Genomic DNA, 15,683 nt, shown 5'->3' with positions numbered 1-15,683 from the left:
GGGCTTTTCCTTCTCGTGTGGTTTAGTATTTCGATCTTCCTGATTAGAAATCAAGCAGGGCTTGTACTATCCCCGAATTTTTGGGTATTTCCCCGAAAATCTATGCGTCACCCCGAAAAAAATTTGGTTCCCCGAATCCCCAAAAATCACGCAATCACCTTGCCACCGTAGCGATTTATCACCAGTGACTTTCCCTGCCAAATATTACTTTGCATACCATAATTCTTCACTACTCTCTTATTCGTTAATTTTTGTTTCTTTGTTACTTTGCATAAAAACCAGACAGATGCAATATGTAATTGCAAATATTGCAATATACACAGTTCTTCAAATGTTGACAAAAAGTATCATCTTTATGAAATGAGTTTAAATCATTTCGAATAAATTTTTCCAATCGCTATTTCTTACATCTTTCATAGTCAAGAATTTTATTTTCAAGTTGAATAGAATTATAGAACACATTCACTGCTATACAGCTTCAGTCTTTAGTTGGATTTTGAAATTGATAGCCGACAGATTGTGTCTACAGCTGAATTGTAAGTTTGCAGAATTTGTTTTTCTTTTGCTGTTTTTAGATAAGATTTTTTTAATATTTAATACTCAATTGTTGAACGCCTGATAGAAAATGCAATCTTCTTTCTGAAACATTTTTACCCCCCCCCCCCCCCAAAAAAAAAACCTATTGAGACAAAATTTAGCTATAGACAAAGCTATGTACAAGGTTGGGGAATTAAAGATTGAAACGGAAGTTACCCCAAAAATATGATTCATAAATAAATTGTAAATTATTGCCTATAGGGGCTATTATTTTTAAATGATAATACAAAATTTTTTTTTTATTGAAAGCAGGGATGCCAAAAAGATTATTTTTTTCATTTAAAGTGGAGACAGAAGAAAACTATATCAAAGTCCCTGGGAAACCATTGAAATATTTTGATAGACCCAGGGCCCCTCATTGGGACTTGTTCATTGTCTTGCGTATTTTGCAATTTTTCATAGGCTACTGGCCTAATTTGACTTTTGTGTGTGCTCCATTTTAATTAGATTCTTTGGATCTTATTGAATGCCATGGCGAATCTATGACTCAGTTTTCCAATAATTTGAGGTATATCTGAATAATTTCGACATTTTTGTTGTTGTCTTTGTACCCCTTTACACATACCCTCAATTTTTTTTTCAAGGAACACTAAGCTGTTTAACGTTATTTTGTGTGTTTGTTTGAACCATATAGTGACCTAGTTATTTATTAAGTAAATTATTTTTCTAATGTAAAGCTGAGGCGGTATCCTATCAAGGTGGTATCCAGAGAGGGGGGGGGGGGTAATACATGTAAATGATAATATCTCGAAATTTTTTTATTGAAAGCAGGGATGCCAAAAAATTATTTTTCTTTAATTTAAAGCAGAGACGGCATCTTATTAAGGTGGTATCCAGAGGGGGGGGGGGGCTATCATATTTAAATGATAATACCTCGATTTGTTTTTTGAAGAAGGGATGCCAATAAGTTAATAATTTTTTTTATTTAAAGCAGAGACGGTATCCTATCAAGATAGTATCCATAGGGGGGTGGGCATAGGGAGTTATTATATTTAAGTGATGGTACTATCATTTTTTTTTATTGAAAGCAGGGATCCCAAAAAGTTTAAAAGTTGACAAAAATTAAAAGGATTTCCGTGAGTTATGCTTGATACAGAACTTGTATGGTTTTATCGTCCAAACGGAAAGGGACATATGCGTCCAACCCGTTTTTTTTTCTTATTGATGAAACGGGTTTACTTTGAAAACATTCATTCATAAGTACGAGTTGGTATGACGACAGCGATATCGACATCCCCACCTAATATTGCGCTCGAGTGACAATGCCGCCCTTGGTCCAGTGCCCAAGTTACAATAAAAGGTCAGGTCATAATAAAAGCTTTCAATTCGGGAGGTTCAAGGAGGAGTCTTTGACAGTCTTATGACCTCTGGGTACTAGATGTTGCAACGTTCTTACGTATCTACAGTGGTTTAAAAATTTGATAACCCCACAAATGATTACCAAAAATATGCACAAATATAACAAATGTAACGTTTGGAATATTATACCACTTTTTTCAAGGCTTTGAATAAAAGCAAAAAAGGCTAAATACCCCTAACTATGCTTGAAAAATATTTTAAAAAGCACCTCTTTGGAGATTTCCATGGAAATGACCATAGCAGAGGCTTTGAGCCTGGGTGAGGATCAAAGAGGAGTCTTTAAGTATTTTGACCACACGTGACTTATTGTTGCGACTTTCTTAAATTTGGTAATTTTTGTGAGCATTTGGAAATCAAAGCTTAAACTTAATAACTGCTACAAAGTGTCCTAACATTTTGCTTGGATTAAAAGTGATGAACTAGGGAGAAAATCTCAACATCTTCCTGGAGCTACTTCAGTCTGCATATTATTTTATTTAATTACATTTAAAACGGACGAGCTCTTCATTTTTTACCTAAGATAAGAGCTGGCACTTCATTTTTCTTCATACCGAATAAATCATTAGGTGTTTTTTGTTTCATTGTAATTGAAGTGTTCTCATGTGAAGTGTTCATCATGTATTTTTCAATTTGATAAATTTACTCCTTTTAGATGCAGTTTATAATTTGACTGATATTAGGTATTTATTAGTTTATAATTTGGAATGAATCCCCAAAAGAAAAAATGAATAATATCCAAAAGAGCAGCCAAAAGCAATAAAAAAGCAGCAGTTCAGCCTTAGCCTACATGACATAATATGACAGACTACATGACATACTACATGACTACATGACAGAATATATTATATTCTATAAAGAAGCAAAAAAAAAACTTTAAAATGCATTTTTTTAAAATTGTTATTTAAAACCAGTTTTTAATACAAGAAGGCTTTTTAGGAATCCAAAAGAGCGAAAAAAAAACAAACAATAAATATCAAAGTTGCCCATTTCAACTTTTTGAAAGGTGACAGAACAGATATAGGCAAAGGGCATTATGAAAAAATTTAGCTTCTAAGTTCAAATTTATGTTCAAAGTTTTTACCCGGATAACTGACAAATTTTGTGATACAGTATTTCAAGTTTTGTATGCAGTAATGCTTGATGAAAAAAAACTACTAATTTTGATAATTATTTATGTTAAGAATACATAGCTAATAGATACTTCAACTATTATTATGCAAAGGTTCTATTATTATGCAAGGCAAGGGTTCACTCGTATTATGCAAGGGTTCTGAAGCGCCACAGCCATTTCGTTTCTACCAGATTTCTACTTCTCTTGATAAATAACAAAGAAGATAAGTTTCAAGTCAGCGACTTGTGAATTTTTGAACTCATGAATAGGCTCGAATCTGTTGTAAATTTAGACATAGACATAGACATAGGTTTATTAAGATCGAACAGCGTAGCCATGGCTAATTTATGTCGTCTTTACAACAATATGGGGAAAAAAAAATATACAAATAACACTATAATAACACTATAAGAACACTAACACGTGAATACAAATAACACTAAGTCTTGTATGCTTCTACGAAAAAGAGGACAAACGTGTTTTTGTAGCGGTTGTAGCTTTGACTGGTATCTGGTTCTTTGGTTAACAGGAGCATCGGGTGGGAGGATCAGTCTGTGATGGGGCGAAGATAGCAGTGACTTGCCGAGGGACATGATCAGTGATAATCGTCTGTCGCTGAGAGATTCAAGGTTCAGTTCTTGCAAGAGTTTGTTGTTGTCGCCACTTCTGTTACCAACGATTATGTTAACAGCTCGTTTCTGCAAAGATTCAAGGTCATCACAAAGGTAGTGGGTGCTCTGGAGAAAAGATCCCCAGACAGCGACGGCGTATTCGAGTAGAGGTCTCACATACGTAATATAGGCATTTTTTAGGCTTTGAGTGTCGCAGCCAAACCTGCGCATCAGGAATAGGGTCTGAAGTGATGCATTGCCAGCCTTAATAACCTTCTCCACGTGTTCGGTGAATGTGCAGTCCATCGATAATGTGACTCCGAGGATTTTTGCAGATGGAACAACAGGGAAAGGGACTTCCGGGAATTCCAGATCACGTTTTAAGGGGCAAAATCTGAGGATCATTGATTTATCTGCATTCAGTGTCAGCTTGTAACGTTCACAGTCCTCAGAGAAGGATGCCAGAAGGGTCTCGCTGAACTGACGTTCGATTACACCTTCTCTCACGAGGTATTTGAGGACAAATAATAAATCGTCGACGAATTTGAGTCGCTCTTCGAAATTCTGAAGGAGGAAGTTGATGAGGGAGATAAATATGAAACCAGCAAGTCTTGTACCCTGAGGGGCTCCACAGGTAAGTTTAGACCAGTATGAGATCAAGTCACCTTCAAACAATGGAAATACACACTGCATTCTGTCCTGAAGGAAGCTCATCACTAATGCAAGAGACCACTTCTGTGCACCCATTGCTCGCATATTTTTTGCTGCCGTAAGATGACAAATCAGGTCAAATGCCTTCGTGAAATCGGTGAGAGCTAGGTCGATGAAGGTACTGCCCTTGTCAAGCCACTTAAAGATAATGTCAACTAGGTGCACGAGGTATATCGAGGTATTGCAACCTTTTAGGCCACCATACTGGTAACGGTCTATGTTTTCCCGCGTTTGCTTGAGCAATTCACGCAGGATGAATGACTCGGTGACTTTTGCAAAGGTAGATGTGATTGATATCGGTCGTAACTCGTTGCAAGATTTGGGTATTTTAGTCTTCGGTATAACGCGCACAAATTCGCGTTTCCAGTACGACGGGAAAGTTGACTGGGTAAAAAATTCTCTGATGATGTGTCCAAGCGGCATGGCCAGGAAAAGAGAGAATTCCCGTATTAACCTTATAGGCAGCTCTTCAGGGAAAGAGCTACTGGATGGACTCAACTTGTTCAGCTCTTTGGAAACTTGATACTCAACTATTTTAATTTCACCTTCGTCAGGGCATATTGACAGTAGATTCTCATATTTCAGTGTTAGTTGGGGCAGGATGTACAAATGTCAGTGAAGTAATTGTTGACGTCATTTGCACTCACAAGTGACCCATCATCATTCAGAATACAGATACTGGATGATACTGTTTTTCCAGCAATCTGCCTTACTAGATGGTGCCATTTACAGGGATCCTTTTTTATTTCAGGGTCCGAAAGGGATTTTCCGAAGGACTTTCTTGCCTCGCGACAAAGGCTAACGATTTTGTTTCTTAATAATCGTAACGACGTTCCGTCACCACTTGACTTCCTTACAGTGGTTTTTTCGCGAATCAGCTGTTTTATTTTTGGAGTGATCCAGGGCTTGGCAGATTCGCTCACGACAAATTGCTTTTCCGGGAAAACTTCAAAGTATTTGTAGTAGAGTAGGGACTGAAATATTTCTGCTTTCCTGTTGACATCGCTTTCGTTGTATACTTCGCTGAAGCAGTGAGTACCGACCCACATTCCGTACGTATTAATAGCAGACTTCGTGATAGGTCTCCGGAGTACTTTTATTTTCTTAAGCTTCCTGATTTCCCTTTTTGCCTTCATCAGCAGAGTGTGATGGTCCGATTTGCCTAATGGCCCGTTCGAAGACTCGTCTTTGTAATATGGAGCAAGGTTTGTAAGAATAAGGTCAAGGGTGCTCCCGGTCACATGGGTGGGTATCTTGACCACTTGTGACATACCCAGCGTATTAGCAAGCCATTGTTTCTTTGTTTGGTTGAAGTCACCAGCTATTATGAAGCCCGGGCGGCTATACCACTGACGTAATGTGTCTAACGTAAATTGAAGGTAGGATACCAGAAGCCGTCTTTTCTTGGCGCTTTCAGGGTAGTAGATACTTGTGAAAGTGATGCAAGAGACATCTCGTGGTAAATGTTTTGGCTTGCATAATGCCCAGATCGCTTCATGGTTAGGGTCGTTGAAGTTATCTAAATATTTGCAGGGGATATCATCGCGTACATACAGGGCAACACCTCCGCCGATCCTGTCTGTTCTAGTGTTCAAGAAAACCTTGTATTTTTTGCCCCGCCGCCGCCGGTCTTCCCTCATCGGCGCGGCGCTGGGGTCTAATATATTTGAACATTAGTGGGGGGGGGGGTTAAAGCTTAGCGGGTCTGCAAGTAAAATGTGTTAGGTACAATTTCTCGTGCAAAAGTGATTCAAAGGGTACTTGATATCCGGGTTGCAGCAGTAGCTAGCAACCTAGTTAGAGCCGATCACGTCCAATGTTAAGAAATATAAAAACCCATAACTCCTAAAAAAAAGAGTCAGATCTAAACAAAAAAATACACCATTAGAACCGCCTTGCCCGAAACCCCTGTATAGGAAACTTTCTGTCCCTTGGCTTGAACAGCAAGGGAAATATATTGGCTTGAAAATCAAGAAAAGTGGCAGCTAGTACATTCTGCCTAAATGGCATATTTTTTTTTTCTTTCTTTTCTACTGATAGCTTGTTACTGGAAGATTGTAGAGAGTTGTTCAATGGCTCATTTTAAAGGAAATTAAATGGGTTAAAAATTTTTTGTAACTAAAATACGTTATTTTTAAAAGATAATAAATATTATCACTAAAAACTCCATTTTTGATGTCTTTTCATACTGCAGTCTTTTCAAAGATATTTAATTTTTGTACATAAATCATAATCGTATACCAGCGGTAAGATTTGAACCCACGCCTCCGAAGAGACTGATGGCTAACACCAGCGCCTTGGACCACTCGGCCACGCTGCCTCTCATAACTATATATGTGATTTTACATTAAAGGACGAACAATAATTAATAGCGACTGAAAATTTAAAATAGATTTTATTTTAGTTTTCGGTTTTTCTGGGCTTATCCGGGTTACAGCGGTAGCTAGCAACCTTGTAAGAGACGATCACGTCCAATGTTAAGAAATATAAAAACCAATAACTTCAAAAAAAAAGTCAGATCAAAACAAAAAGTACACCATTAGAACTGCCTTGTCCGAAACCCCTATATAGAAAACTTTCTGTTCCTTGGCTTGAACAGCAAGGGAAATATTTTGGCTTGAAAATCAAGAAAAGTGACAGCAACTACAGCATTCTGCCTAAACGGCATCTTTTTTTTTTCTTTTTTTTCTTTCTTCCTTTTTCTCACTGGAACATCGTAAAGAGTTGTTCAATGGTTCATTTTAAAGGAAATTAATGGGGTTAAAAAGTTTTTGTATTTAAATCAAATTATTTTTTAAATAGAATCATTTTTTTTACGAAAAACTGCATATTTCATGTTAAAGATTGACCAATGACGTCATAATCGTAGGATGAAGCCAGGTCGTCGCTTACTATTCCAATTAAGAAAAAGACATAGGCTTTTTCTTGTTTGTAATTTTTTTTATTATAATTTGGGAGATTATTTGTTAACTGAAACCAGAATAATTCTTGAAAATTTTAATCTGGGTTGCAGCGGTAGCTAGCAACCTAGTAAAAGACGATCACTTCCAATGTTAAGAAACATAAAAACCCATAACTCTTAACAGCATTCTGCCTAAACGACATCTTTTTCATCTTTTTTCTTCCACAGATAGCTTGGCACTGGAACATTGTAGAGAACTGTTCAATGGCTCATTTTAAAGGAAATTAATGGGGTTAAAAACTTTTTGTAATTGAAACAAATTATTTTTAAAATATAATCATTTTTTTTATGAAAAACTGCATATTTCATGTTACAGATTAATCAATGATTATATTAAAAAACGAATTATAGCCTATAGTAATTGAACTACAAAGCACACCATTAGACAAATATTAAGAAGGGGTTGGGTTAATTATAGATGGGCATTATTTAAGTTAAATCGGTATCTAGGCTGTGGAGATGGCTGAAACCTGGTAAAGAATAAACCATAGCATATTTTGGATTTAGTCAGCTGCCTGATTCTTAAAAGGTCGTCTCTTACTATTCCATATAAGAAAAAGCCATAGGCTTTTTCCTATTTGTATTCTGGGGTTGCATCCGGGTTGCAGCGGTAGCTAGCAACCTAGTAAGAGACGATCACCTCCAATGTCAAGAAATATAAAACCCCCCAACTCCTAAAAAAAGAGTCAGATCAAAACAAAAAGTACACCATTAGAACCGCCTTGTCCGAATCCTCTATAAAGGAAACTTACCTCCCTTTGGCTTGAATAACAAAGAAAATATATTGGCTTGAAAATCAAGAAAATTGACTTTTACCACGTTATTCTCCACAAACGGGATATTTTTTTCTTTCCGCTTTTTCTTTCTGCTCAGCTAGCTGGGCACTGGAAAATCATAGAGAGCTGTATAATAGCTCATTTTAAAGGAAATTGCAACATCTAGTCACTTTTGTATTTAAAAATAAAATATAATAAAGAACGACCTTTTACCTATACTAAATTTTATACACCACTTAATTATAGTATATTTACAGTAAAGAACGATCTCTCATGCATAGTAACTGATATATGGTGGTTCCAGGGGTAGTTACTTGTGGTTTGTCTCTTACTATTTCAAAGAAGAAAAAGCCGTAGGCTTTTTCCTGTTTGTAATGATATAGCATAAAACGAATTCCAAGTTGTAACTGACGTCATCCTGGTTGTCAAATTAGGTAATTAATTTCATCTAATTTTGTTTTAAAAATAATTCCCACACAGCGATTCGAACCCAAGCCAATTAATTGAAAGCCAACTATCCCAAACCACTAGACCATATGAGATGTATATAGAAAGCTAATTAATTGTTTTATGATCTCTTATAGCATAAATTTCATCGGATATAGCTGAAACCTAGTAAAGAACAAACCACGGCACATAGTAACTATTTATAATAATCCGGGTTGCTGCGGTAGCTAGCAACCTAGTAAGAGACGATCACCTCCAATGTTAAGAAATATAAAACCCCCCAACTCCTAAAAAAAGAGTCAGATCAAAACAAAAAGTACACCATTAGAACCGCCTTGTCCGAATCCTCTATAAAGGAAACTTACCGCCCTTTGGCTTGAATAACAAAGAAAATATATTGGCTTGAAAATCAAGAAAATTGACTTTTACCACGTTATTCTCCACAAACGGGATATTTTTTTCTTTCTTTTCCACAGATAGCTTGGCACTGGAACATCGTAGAGAGTTGTTCAATGGTTTTATTAAAGAACTTACAGTTCAATTCTAATTTCTCCAGAGAAAAAAAATCTTCCATTTCAGTTCTTAATTTCACAGACACAAAGAAATTTAAAGTTCTCTTCTGAATTTTCTTAGATATCATTTAAGATCAATCGTTTCCACAGCGTGATTTGAACTCAAATCCTCCTTAGCTGAAAGACAAGTTCATATCCACAGGACCGTGATAACTTATAATATAAATACATCATTCAGTTTATGGTGTCTAAGATTTCTAACAACGATTTCTACTAACCTTCATGCTTTTTGTTTTCTATTTTAAGGTTTTGAAATTGTTGTAATCTCTTGTCAAAATATATAAGAATATTTTTGCAATTTCCAGCTTTTTGCTCTTTAAGCAATTAAATGTACTTCTCCATATTTGAAAATTTTCAATTTTTCATCATAAGTGTGACAAGTTTGACAACGTCATTACAATGCTGAGTTATATAAAAATGGCGTCACTCACATGAATATTTTTATCCTGAAAAAAAGGCTCTTGCCGAATTTTCTCAAATTTCTGACCTATCTAATTAGAAATGGCAAAAACCCTAAAAAGTTTGGGTTTTTCTATTTTTTGTCAACGGAATGGTGAATTATTTAGAAATCTAACCCTAGAACAAATTAGAAAGACAATAGATGCCTTGTCAGCAAAGACTTTACTGAATTTGATTGTTCACTAGTATACGTGACCACTCACGGAAACTACCCCGACAGACCTGCAGCATTCGACATGATGTATGACAGCGAATCCGTTATAGAGCCTTTTTATGCCGCCGACCAATTTTTAGGGAAACCAAAATTTTCATCTTTGATGCGTGCAGAGGGGCTAATAAAGATAAGGGTAAGATTGTAAATTAAATTAAAAAAAACACACATTGTGCCCACATCGTTCTTTACTTAGGCAGTGCTAGCGCGCTACCTATGATACCATTTAGTCTAGCGGTTTAGGATAATTAGCTTTCAACTGACCGGCTCATGTTCGAATCTCGGCTTGGAAATTATTTTTAAAACTTAATCTTAAGAAATTGATTAACTAATTTGATATGAAATGGATTATTTAAAACAGGGCCTTGTCAGAATCCAGGGGTTTTTCTTCCCATAATGTAAACATTGACGTTCCAACTGCTGCCCGCTTGGAAACAGGGCCTTGTCGGAATCCACGGGCGTGTCTCCCAATGTTAATATTGACGTAACATCTGGCCATTTAAAACAGGGACCGGTTGTTTTCCGGAGGCGTTTCTTCCCTGAATTATTTGACATCCTAGTTACCCTCTATTATTCCTTTATCCTTCTATGTTTACATTTAAAACAGGGATACGTTTAAAATCTTTCTACATCTGTATTTAAAGGTATTAAAAGTCAAGGGCTCGTACAAGGAACTAAGCCATTACATAGAAGAAGTGTCAAGTAGACTCTGTCGTAATAATAGTCAAGACTTCATTTACGGTGATAGCAATATTAGAGTTTCTGTGGATGAAAATACAATAATACAATTATTTGGTGAGAGCCTTGATAAGGTAGCTAACATCAGGGATGTATACGGTACCCCACAATGCATTGTGACAGTTGTGAGCAGATAAAGACAAAATACCAATTGAAGAGTCTAAGATCCCTTTCAAATAAGAAAGGTTTTGATGTAATGATGGCCACGATTTTAGAACACCTACAACAGGACATACCCAAAGATGACAGAGAACAACTAATTCAATGTACAGGTTGGAAAGAGGATGTCATAGATTCATTCTTTGTCTGTGATTACTGTGCTGGGAAAATGTTGAAAAGTCAGGAGAATGTCCGATCAGTATTAAATAACCTTCATATAGACTGTACACCGGAATGTATAAAGTGTTTAAATAATTTTGAAATGGCAATGATTCGATTTGTAATGCCTTGTCTTACGATCGTCAGATTAGGGCAAGTAACTGCATTGAAGAGACCTAGAACAGAACTTGTTGACGCTCTTAAGGGGAGAATAGTATATCTACCTGTTGATGTGCAAGCAAATGCAGATATTCAGCCTGAAAAACTTCTTAACATTGATAGTTTTGTAGTCATTGTCAATGGTCAGCCTACTTACAACAAGAATGTTTGGACTGCACTAATAGATCTGAGAAAAGTCCATGAAGCACTGTTGTGGTTAAGAAAGAACAACAGTCTCTATAAAACAATACATGCATACACCCTAGAAGATTTAAATAAAATACTTGAAGCACGTCTTGCTGAAAAAGCGGTTGGTGTTGATAATTTACCTGAAATACCGGAAGCTGCAATCCTTCAGAAACTGACAGAAAGTGCAAAATTTACATTGGTTGAACATTTTTCTGTCCAGCCTCTCAATTCAGCGGTTCCAAAAGACTTCATTGACGATTTTAAGCAGATGAAAGATCTTGGATGAAAGATTCTCTTATTACGTCATATATGGTTATAATTACAACGTCATTCATCAACCTTGTACACGAAAATGCAGTTTTTTGTCAAAATTGATTCTATTTTTAAAACTATTTTATTTTTAATTACAAAAAGCACTAGATGCAGCAATTTCCTTTAAAATGAACCAGTATACAGCTCTCTATGATTTCCCAGTGCCCAGCTAGCTGAGGAGAAAAAAAACGGAAAAAAAAGAAAGAAAGATGCCGTATATAGGCCTACAGAATATTGTGGTTGAAGCCACTTTTCTTGCTTTTCAAGCCAATATAATTTCCTTGTTGTTCAAGCCATGAGGCATTAAGTTTTCTATATAGGGGTTTTGTACAAGAAGGTTCTAATAGTGTACTTCTTGTTTTGATCTGACTCTATTTTTAGGAGTTATGGGTTATTTTAGTTTTTACTATGGGGCGTGATCGTCTCTTAGTAGGTTGCTAGCTACCACTGCAACCCAATTTCTGCAACCCTGCTTCTTCAATTTCGCTTCATTTCGCTACACTGGATTATTAAGTTTTCTTATTTAAAAAAAGATTCTTGTTTTCACTTAGATTTTTGTCTTTATGTTTTTTAATTTTCTTTTTTGTTTCTGTCTTTTTAGACTTTTTGCTTGTGGTCTCTTCTCCATTCAAAAAATAAGATGATATAACTCCAAAAAGACTTTTTGAACTTCGTTCTCTTTTCTGTTTTGAACTAGTTGTCTCTTTTCTATTTGTTCTTTTCAGAAAATGGTAGTTGCAGCTGTTCTGCAGCTGTTATTTCTATTTGTTCTTATAAAGAATATCGTAGTTGCAGCCACTTCTCTTGATTTTCAAGCCAATATAATTTCCTTGTTGTTCAAGCCAAGAGACGGTAAAATGTCTAAATAGGGGTTTCGGACAAGGCGGTTCTAGTAGTGTACTTTTTGCTTTGATCTGACTTGCTTGTCCATACAATTGATTTTGTCTGTCATTGTTTACCCTTTAGCTAAGATAAAAGTATTTCCTTAAAAAGAGTTGTGGCTGAAATAAAAGTGATAGCTCTTTCAGTCTAAAAATGGTAATTACACTAAAAGACGATCATTGGAATAACAAACCATTGCATACATTGGACTTAGTTAGCTGCTTGATTATTTGAGGTTCGTTTCTTACTATTTCAAAGAAGAAATGACGTCATATCCAGGAGAAATAGCTGTCATTTCAATAATCATGTCACACTCGTAATAAGTGAATGGAATGTTTATACACATTTATCTTTCGACAAGAAATTTTTTTTTTATTTTTGTTCTCAGTTCAGGATCGCTAGTTATTGTGTAAGCTTGAAAAATGTTTATTATATCCGAGCAATAATTTGAATTTTTTGTTTCAAACTAGAAAAATACCTTAAAATGCAAAAATTAGTTTTATTTTTTGTTTGGTACCATTATAAAAATCATGTAATACAGTTCTGTAAAATGTAGTAATTTTTGGAAGGTTTTAACAAAAATCAGATTTGTCAACTGAAACTAGAATAATTCCTGAAAATTTTAAATAAAATTATTTCATTTAACTGTAAACTGCAAAAATATTTCCGATTTCTGAGCATTAATCTTAGTTTTATAATTAATTCTAGAAAAATACTGTTAAAATTTTTAAATTAGTTTTATTTTTGGTTTGGTTTTTGGTACTTGGTACATTATATAGTTAAGCCACGTCAGGTATATCCTGAACTTAACGCTCTAGCATGAGGTTGGTGTGTACTCAATTCGTTATTTTGGCCGTCGTCTTGTTTCCTTTGGCGCATGGGTATGGTAAAGACGAGTCTGTAAGGCTTTCTGATATTGAAGTTTTGAATCTTCATAAAGACCGTATGACGACAGGTCGTCGATCAAGCCCAGTTCCACAGCTGAGCTGTATTGGAGGAACGGCTGCCAAAGCTTTCAAACCTGATGTCGTCCAGTGCAAAAATGTTGGAACTAATAGCATTGACGTTCAGTGGAAGTGTGAAGCAGACATGTCTTTGGATTATCGTTTTGGACAAATGGATGTAGTTTGCGAAGGTTATAGATACCCAGAAGATCCATACGTTCTCAAAGGCTCTTGCGGTTTGGAATATACCCTGGACTACACTGAGTCAGGCTTAAGAAACAAAGTCAAATCTCACGAGAAACCTTCGTATGGTTGGAGGGATAGCTACCTTAACCAAGTGGACAAGGGGAAAAGTAGAGGATTCAAATTTGCTGATTTACTACTGGTAGCTGCTGTTGGCTTGATTTTTTATGGACTGCTTTATGGACTAACATGCTTAAGACCTAGGACAGATCAGCGAACTGATACCAGTTCCACCAATGATGACTACCCGGGATATCCTGGATCTGGTAGTGGTTTTGGACAATTCTTTGGAGGCCAGCTATCTGCTCCGCCTCCTCCTGGTTTTCAAAGTACTTACACTCAAGGCGATGCGTGCAGTGGAGCCCAAGCAAGACCTTCAGGACCTGGATTTTGGAGTGGTGCCGCGACTGGGGGTATCCTAGGATACATGTTTGGATCCAGAACTGGTGATACAGGAGGTCCATCGACTTACACAAGGACAACTCGTCGAGTTTACGCATCTCCTGATCCTTGGGGAGGTACTTCTTCAACAACCTACTCTTCAGAAGCTACTACCTCTCAAACAAGGACAGCTACAGGCTATGCAGGTACAAGAAGGAGGTAGATGGCGGATTAGTTTTGTTTTATAACTATGTGAAGATTTTAGATATATTGCTACGGTATAAAATGATTATTTATTTGCTTTACTTTACAATAAAGGACGAACTGTAGCCCATAGTAACTGAAATTTAAAAATTAATTTAATTTTAGTTTTCAGTTTAGAATCACTAAGGATATTATGTAAATTGCAAAAATATTTCTGTTGTCTTAGCTATAATTTCAATTTTTTAATTCAAACATGAAAAACGCCTGAAAATTAAAAAAATAATTTTGATTTTGTTTTATAATTAAAAACAAACGCTAGCTCATAGTAACTAAAATATTAATTAATAGTAGTAGACTAGGCTTTAGTGGCAGTATAACTCTATAAAGAGGGTACCATATTATCATACTGACTTTGCCTTTAAGATTGAAGTCATTTATTGAGTAAAGCAACTTGTCCTTTTGAAAATTTATATCGTGTTGCATCTTTCTTGGAATAACCTTGTAATTAAATGTAATCATTCAACACTTATTTAAAAGAAATTTATATGACGCTATCGCAAATTAATTGTCTAATTTGACAGATTAAGAGAAACAAGATGTTGAATGACGTCATGACAAGCGAGTCTATTCTGACTGCAAACCAGGCGTATCTAATGACAAAAAACCAACAAAGAGAAAAATCTCAGTGAAAAAAAAACAACAAAAAGAGACTTCGGCAAGTGGAGAGAAAAAACGAAAAATGTAAAATAATGCGGATATTTTGCCTGTATCGAAACAAGGCATCTTCAGCACGAAAGAAACACAAGGGGAGCAAGATAAAAAAAAAAAGCAAAAAAAAAAAAAAAAAAAAACAATAAAACCACCACCATAAAAAAAATGTACAATTGGCGCAAACTGATCCACGTAGGGAAAAGATGCTATTATAGAGTTACTTAAGTGAGATCACCAGAGTAACTGAGGAAAAATAAAAAAAAACTGGAAATTACTTTAATTATTCTGTTGCGAAATAATCCTTTAATTGGCTATAATATGTTCTAAGGCTGAAACAAAAGTTTCCGGAGGCTTGCTTAATTGTTGGTTTTTTTTCTATTGAATTTCGATGTTCAATAAATCTTTCAACAAGTTGTTGGTGAGTCCTACCAATATAGAACTTCCCACAAGAACACGGAATTTTATACACCGCACTTACTAAATTTCCCCGGGTTAAATCCTTACCAGAACTAAAGAAACTACTCATTGGCCTCAACGATTGGAAACATATATCGATGTTAAATTTACTCAAAATCTGTGAAAGTTTTTCACCCAAACCAGGTACATATGGCAATAAAATGAAACTTCTAGATACATTTAAATCTGAGGACTGAGAAACCCCAATAACTCTACTATCATATTTAACACGTATACCAAAAAGGACAAGAAATAGAGAAAGACATAAACGCCTGACAGGCAAGATGAGAAGAGATAAAAGCCTTGCGGTGGTAAGGGAGTTGTTTTATT

At 35.7% G+C, this 15,683-nt stretch overlaps 2 protein-coding genes across 3 annotated transcripts in view; both read left to right on the top strand.

Annotated features, from left to right (window-relative positions):
- dtn (transmembrane protein 132C dtn) overlaps window positions 1–15,683 on the top strand; it is a 258,507-nt gene that overhangs the window by 114,871 nt on the left and 127,953 nt on the right. The gene's annotated exons all lie outside the window — the stretch shown is intronic.
- On the top strand, window positions 13,234–14,253 carry LOC148942113 (store-operated calcium entry-associated regulatory factor-like). The gene has a single exon (XM_089103348.1). The coding sequence runs from the start codon at window positions 13,234–13,236 to the stop codon at window positions 14,203–14,205; it is 972 nt and encodes a 323-aa protein (XP_088959474.1). The 3' UTR covers window positions 14,206–14,253.

Source organism: Artemia sp. Qi Xiang Cuo, chromosome 17 (genome assembly GCF_049724085.1).
Source record: "Artemia sp. Qi Xiang Cuo chromosome 17, ASM4972408v1, whole genome shotgun sequence".
Taxonomy (NCBI): Eukaryota; Metazoa; Arthropoda; class Branchiopoda; order Anostraca; family Artemiidae; genus Artemia; species Artemia sp. Qi Xiang Cuo.
Note: the sequence above shows the minus strand (reverse complement) of the source record. Positions and strands in the feature narration are given on the sequence as shown.

What these genes read in the sequence shown, in the direction of transcription:
- LOC148942113 (XM_089103348.1), top strand. Translation starts at nt 13,234, where the DNA reads ATGAGGTTGGTGTGTACTCAATTCGTTATTTTGGCCGTCGTCTTGTTT.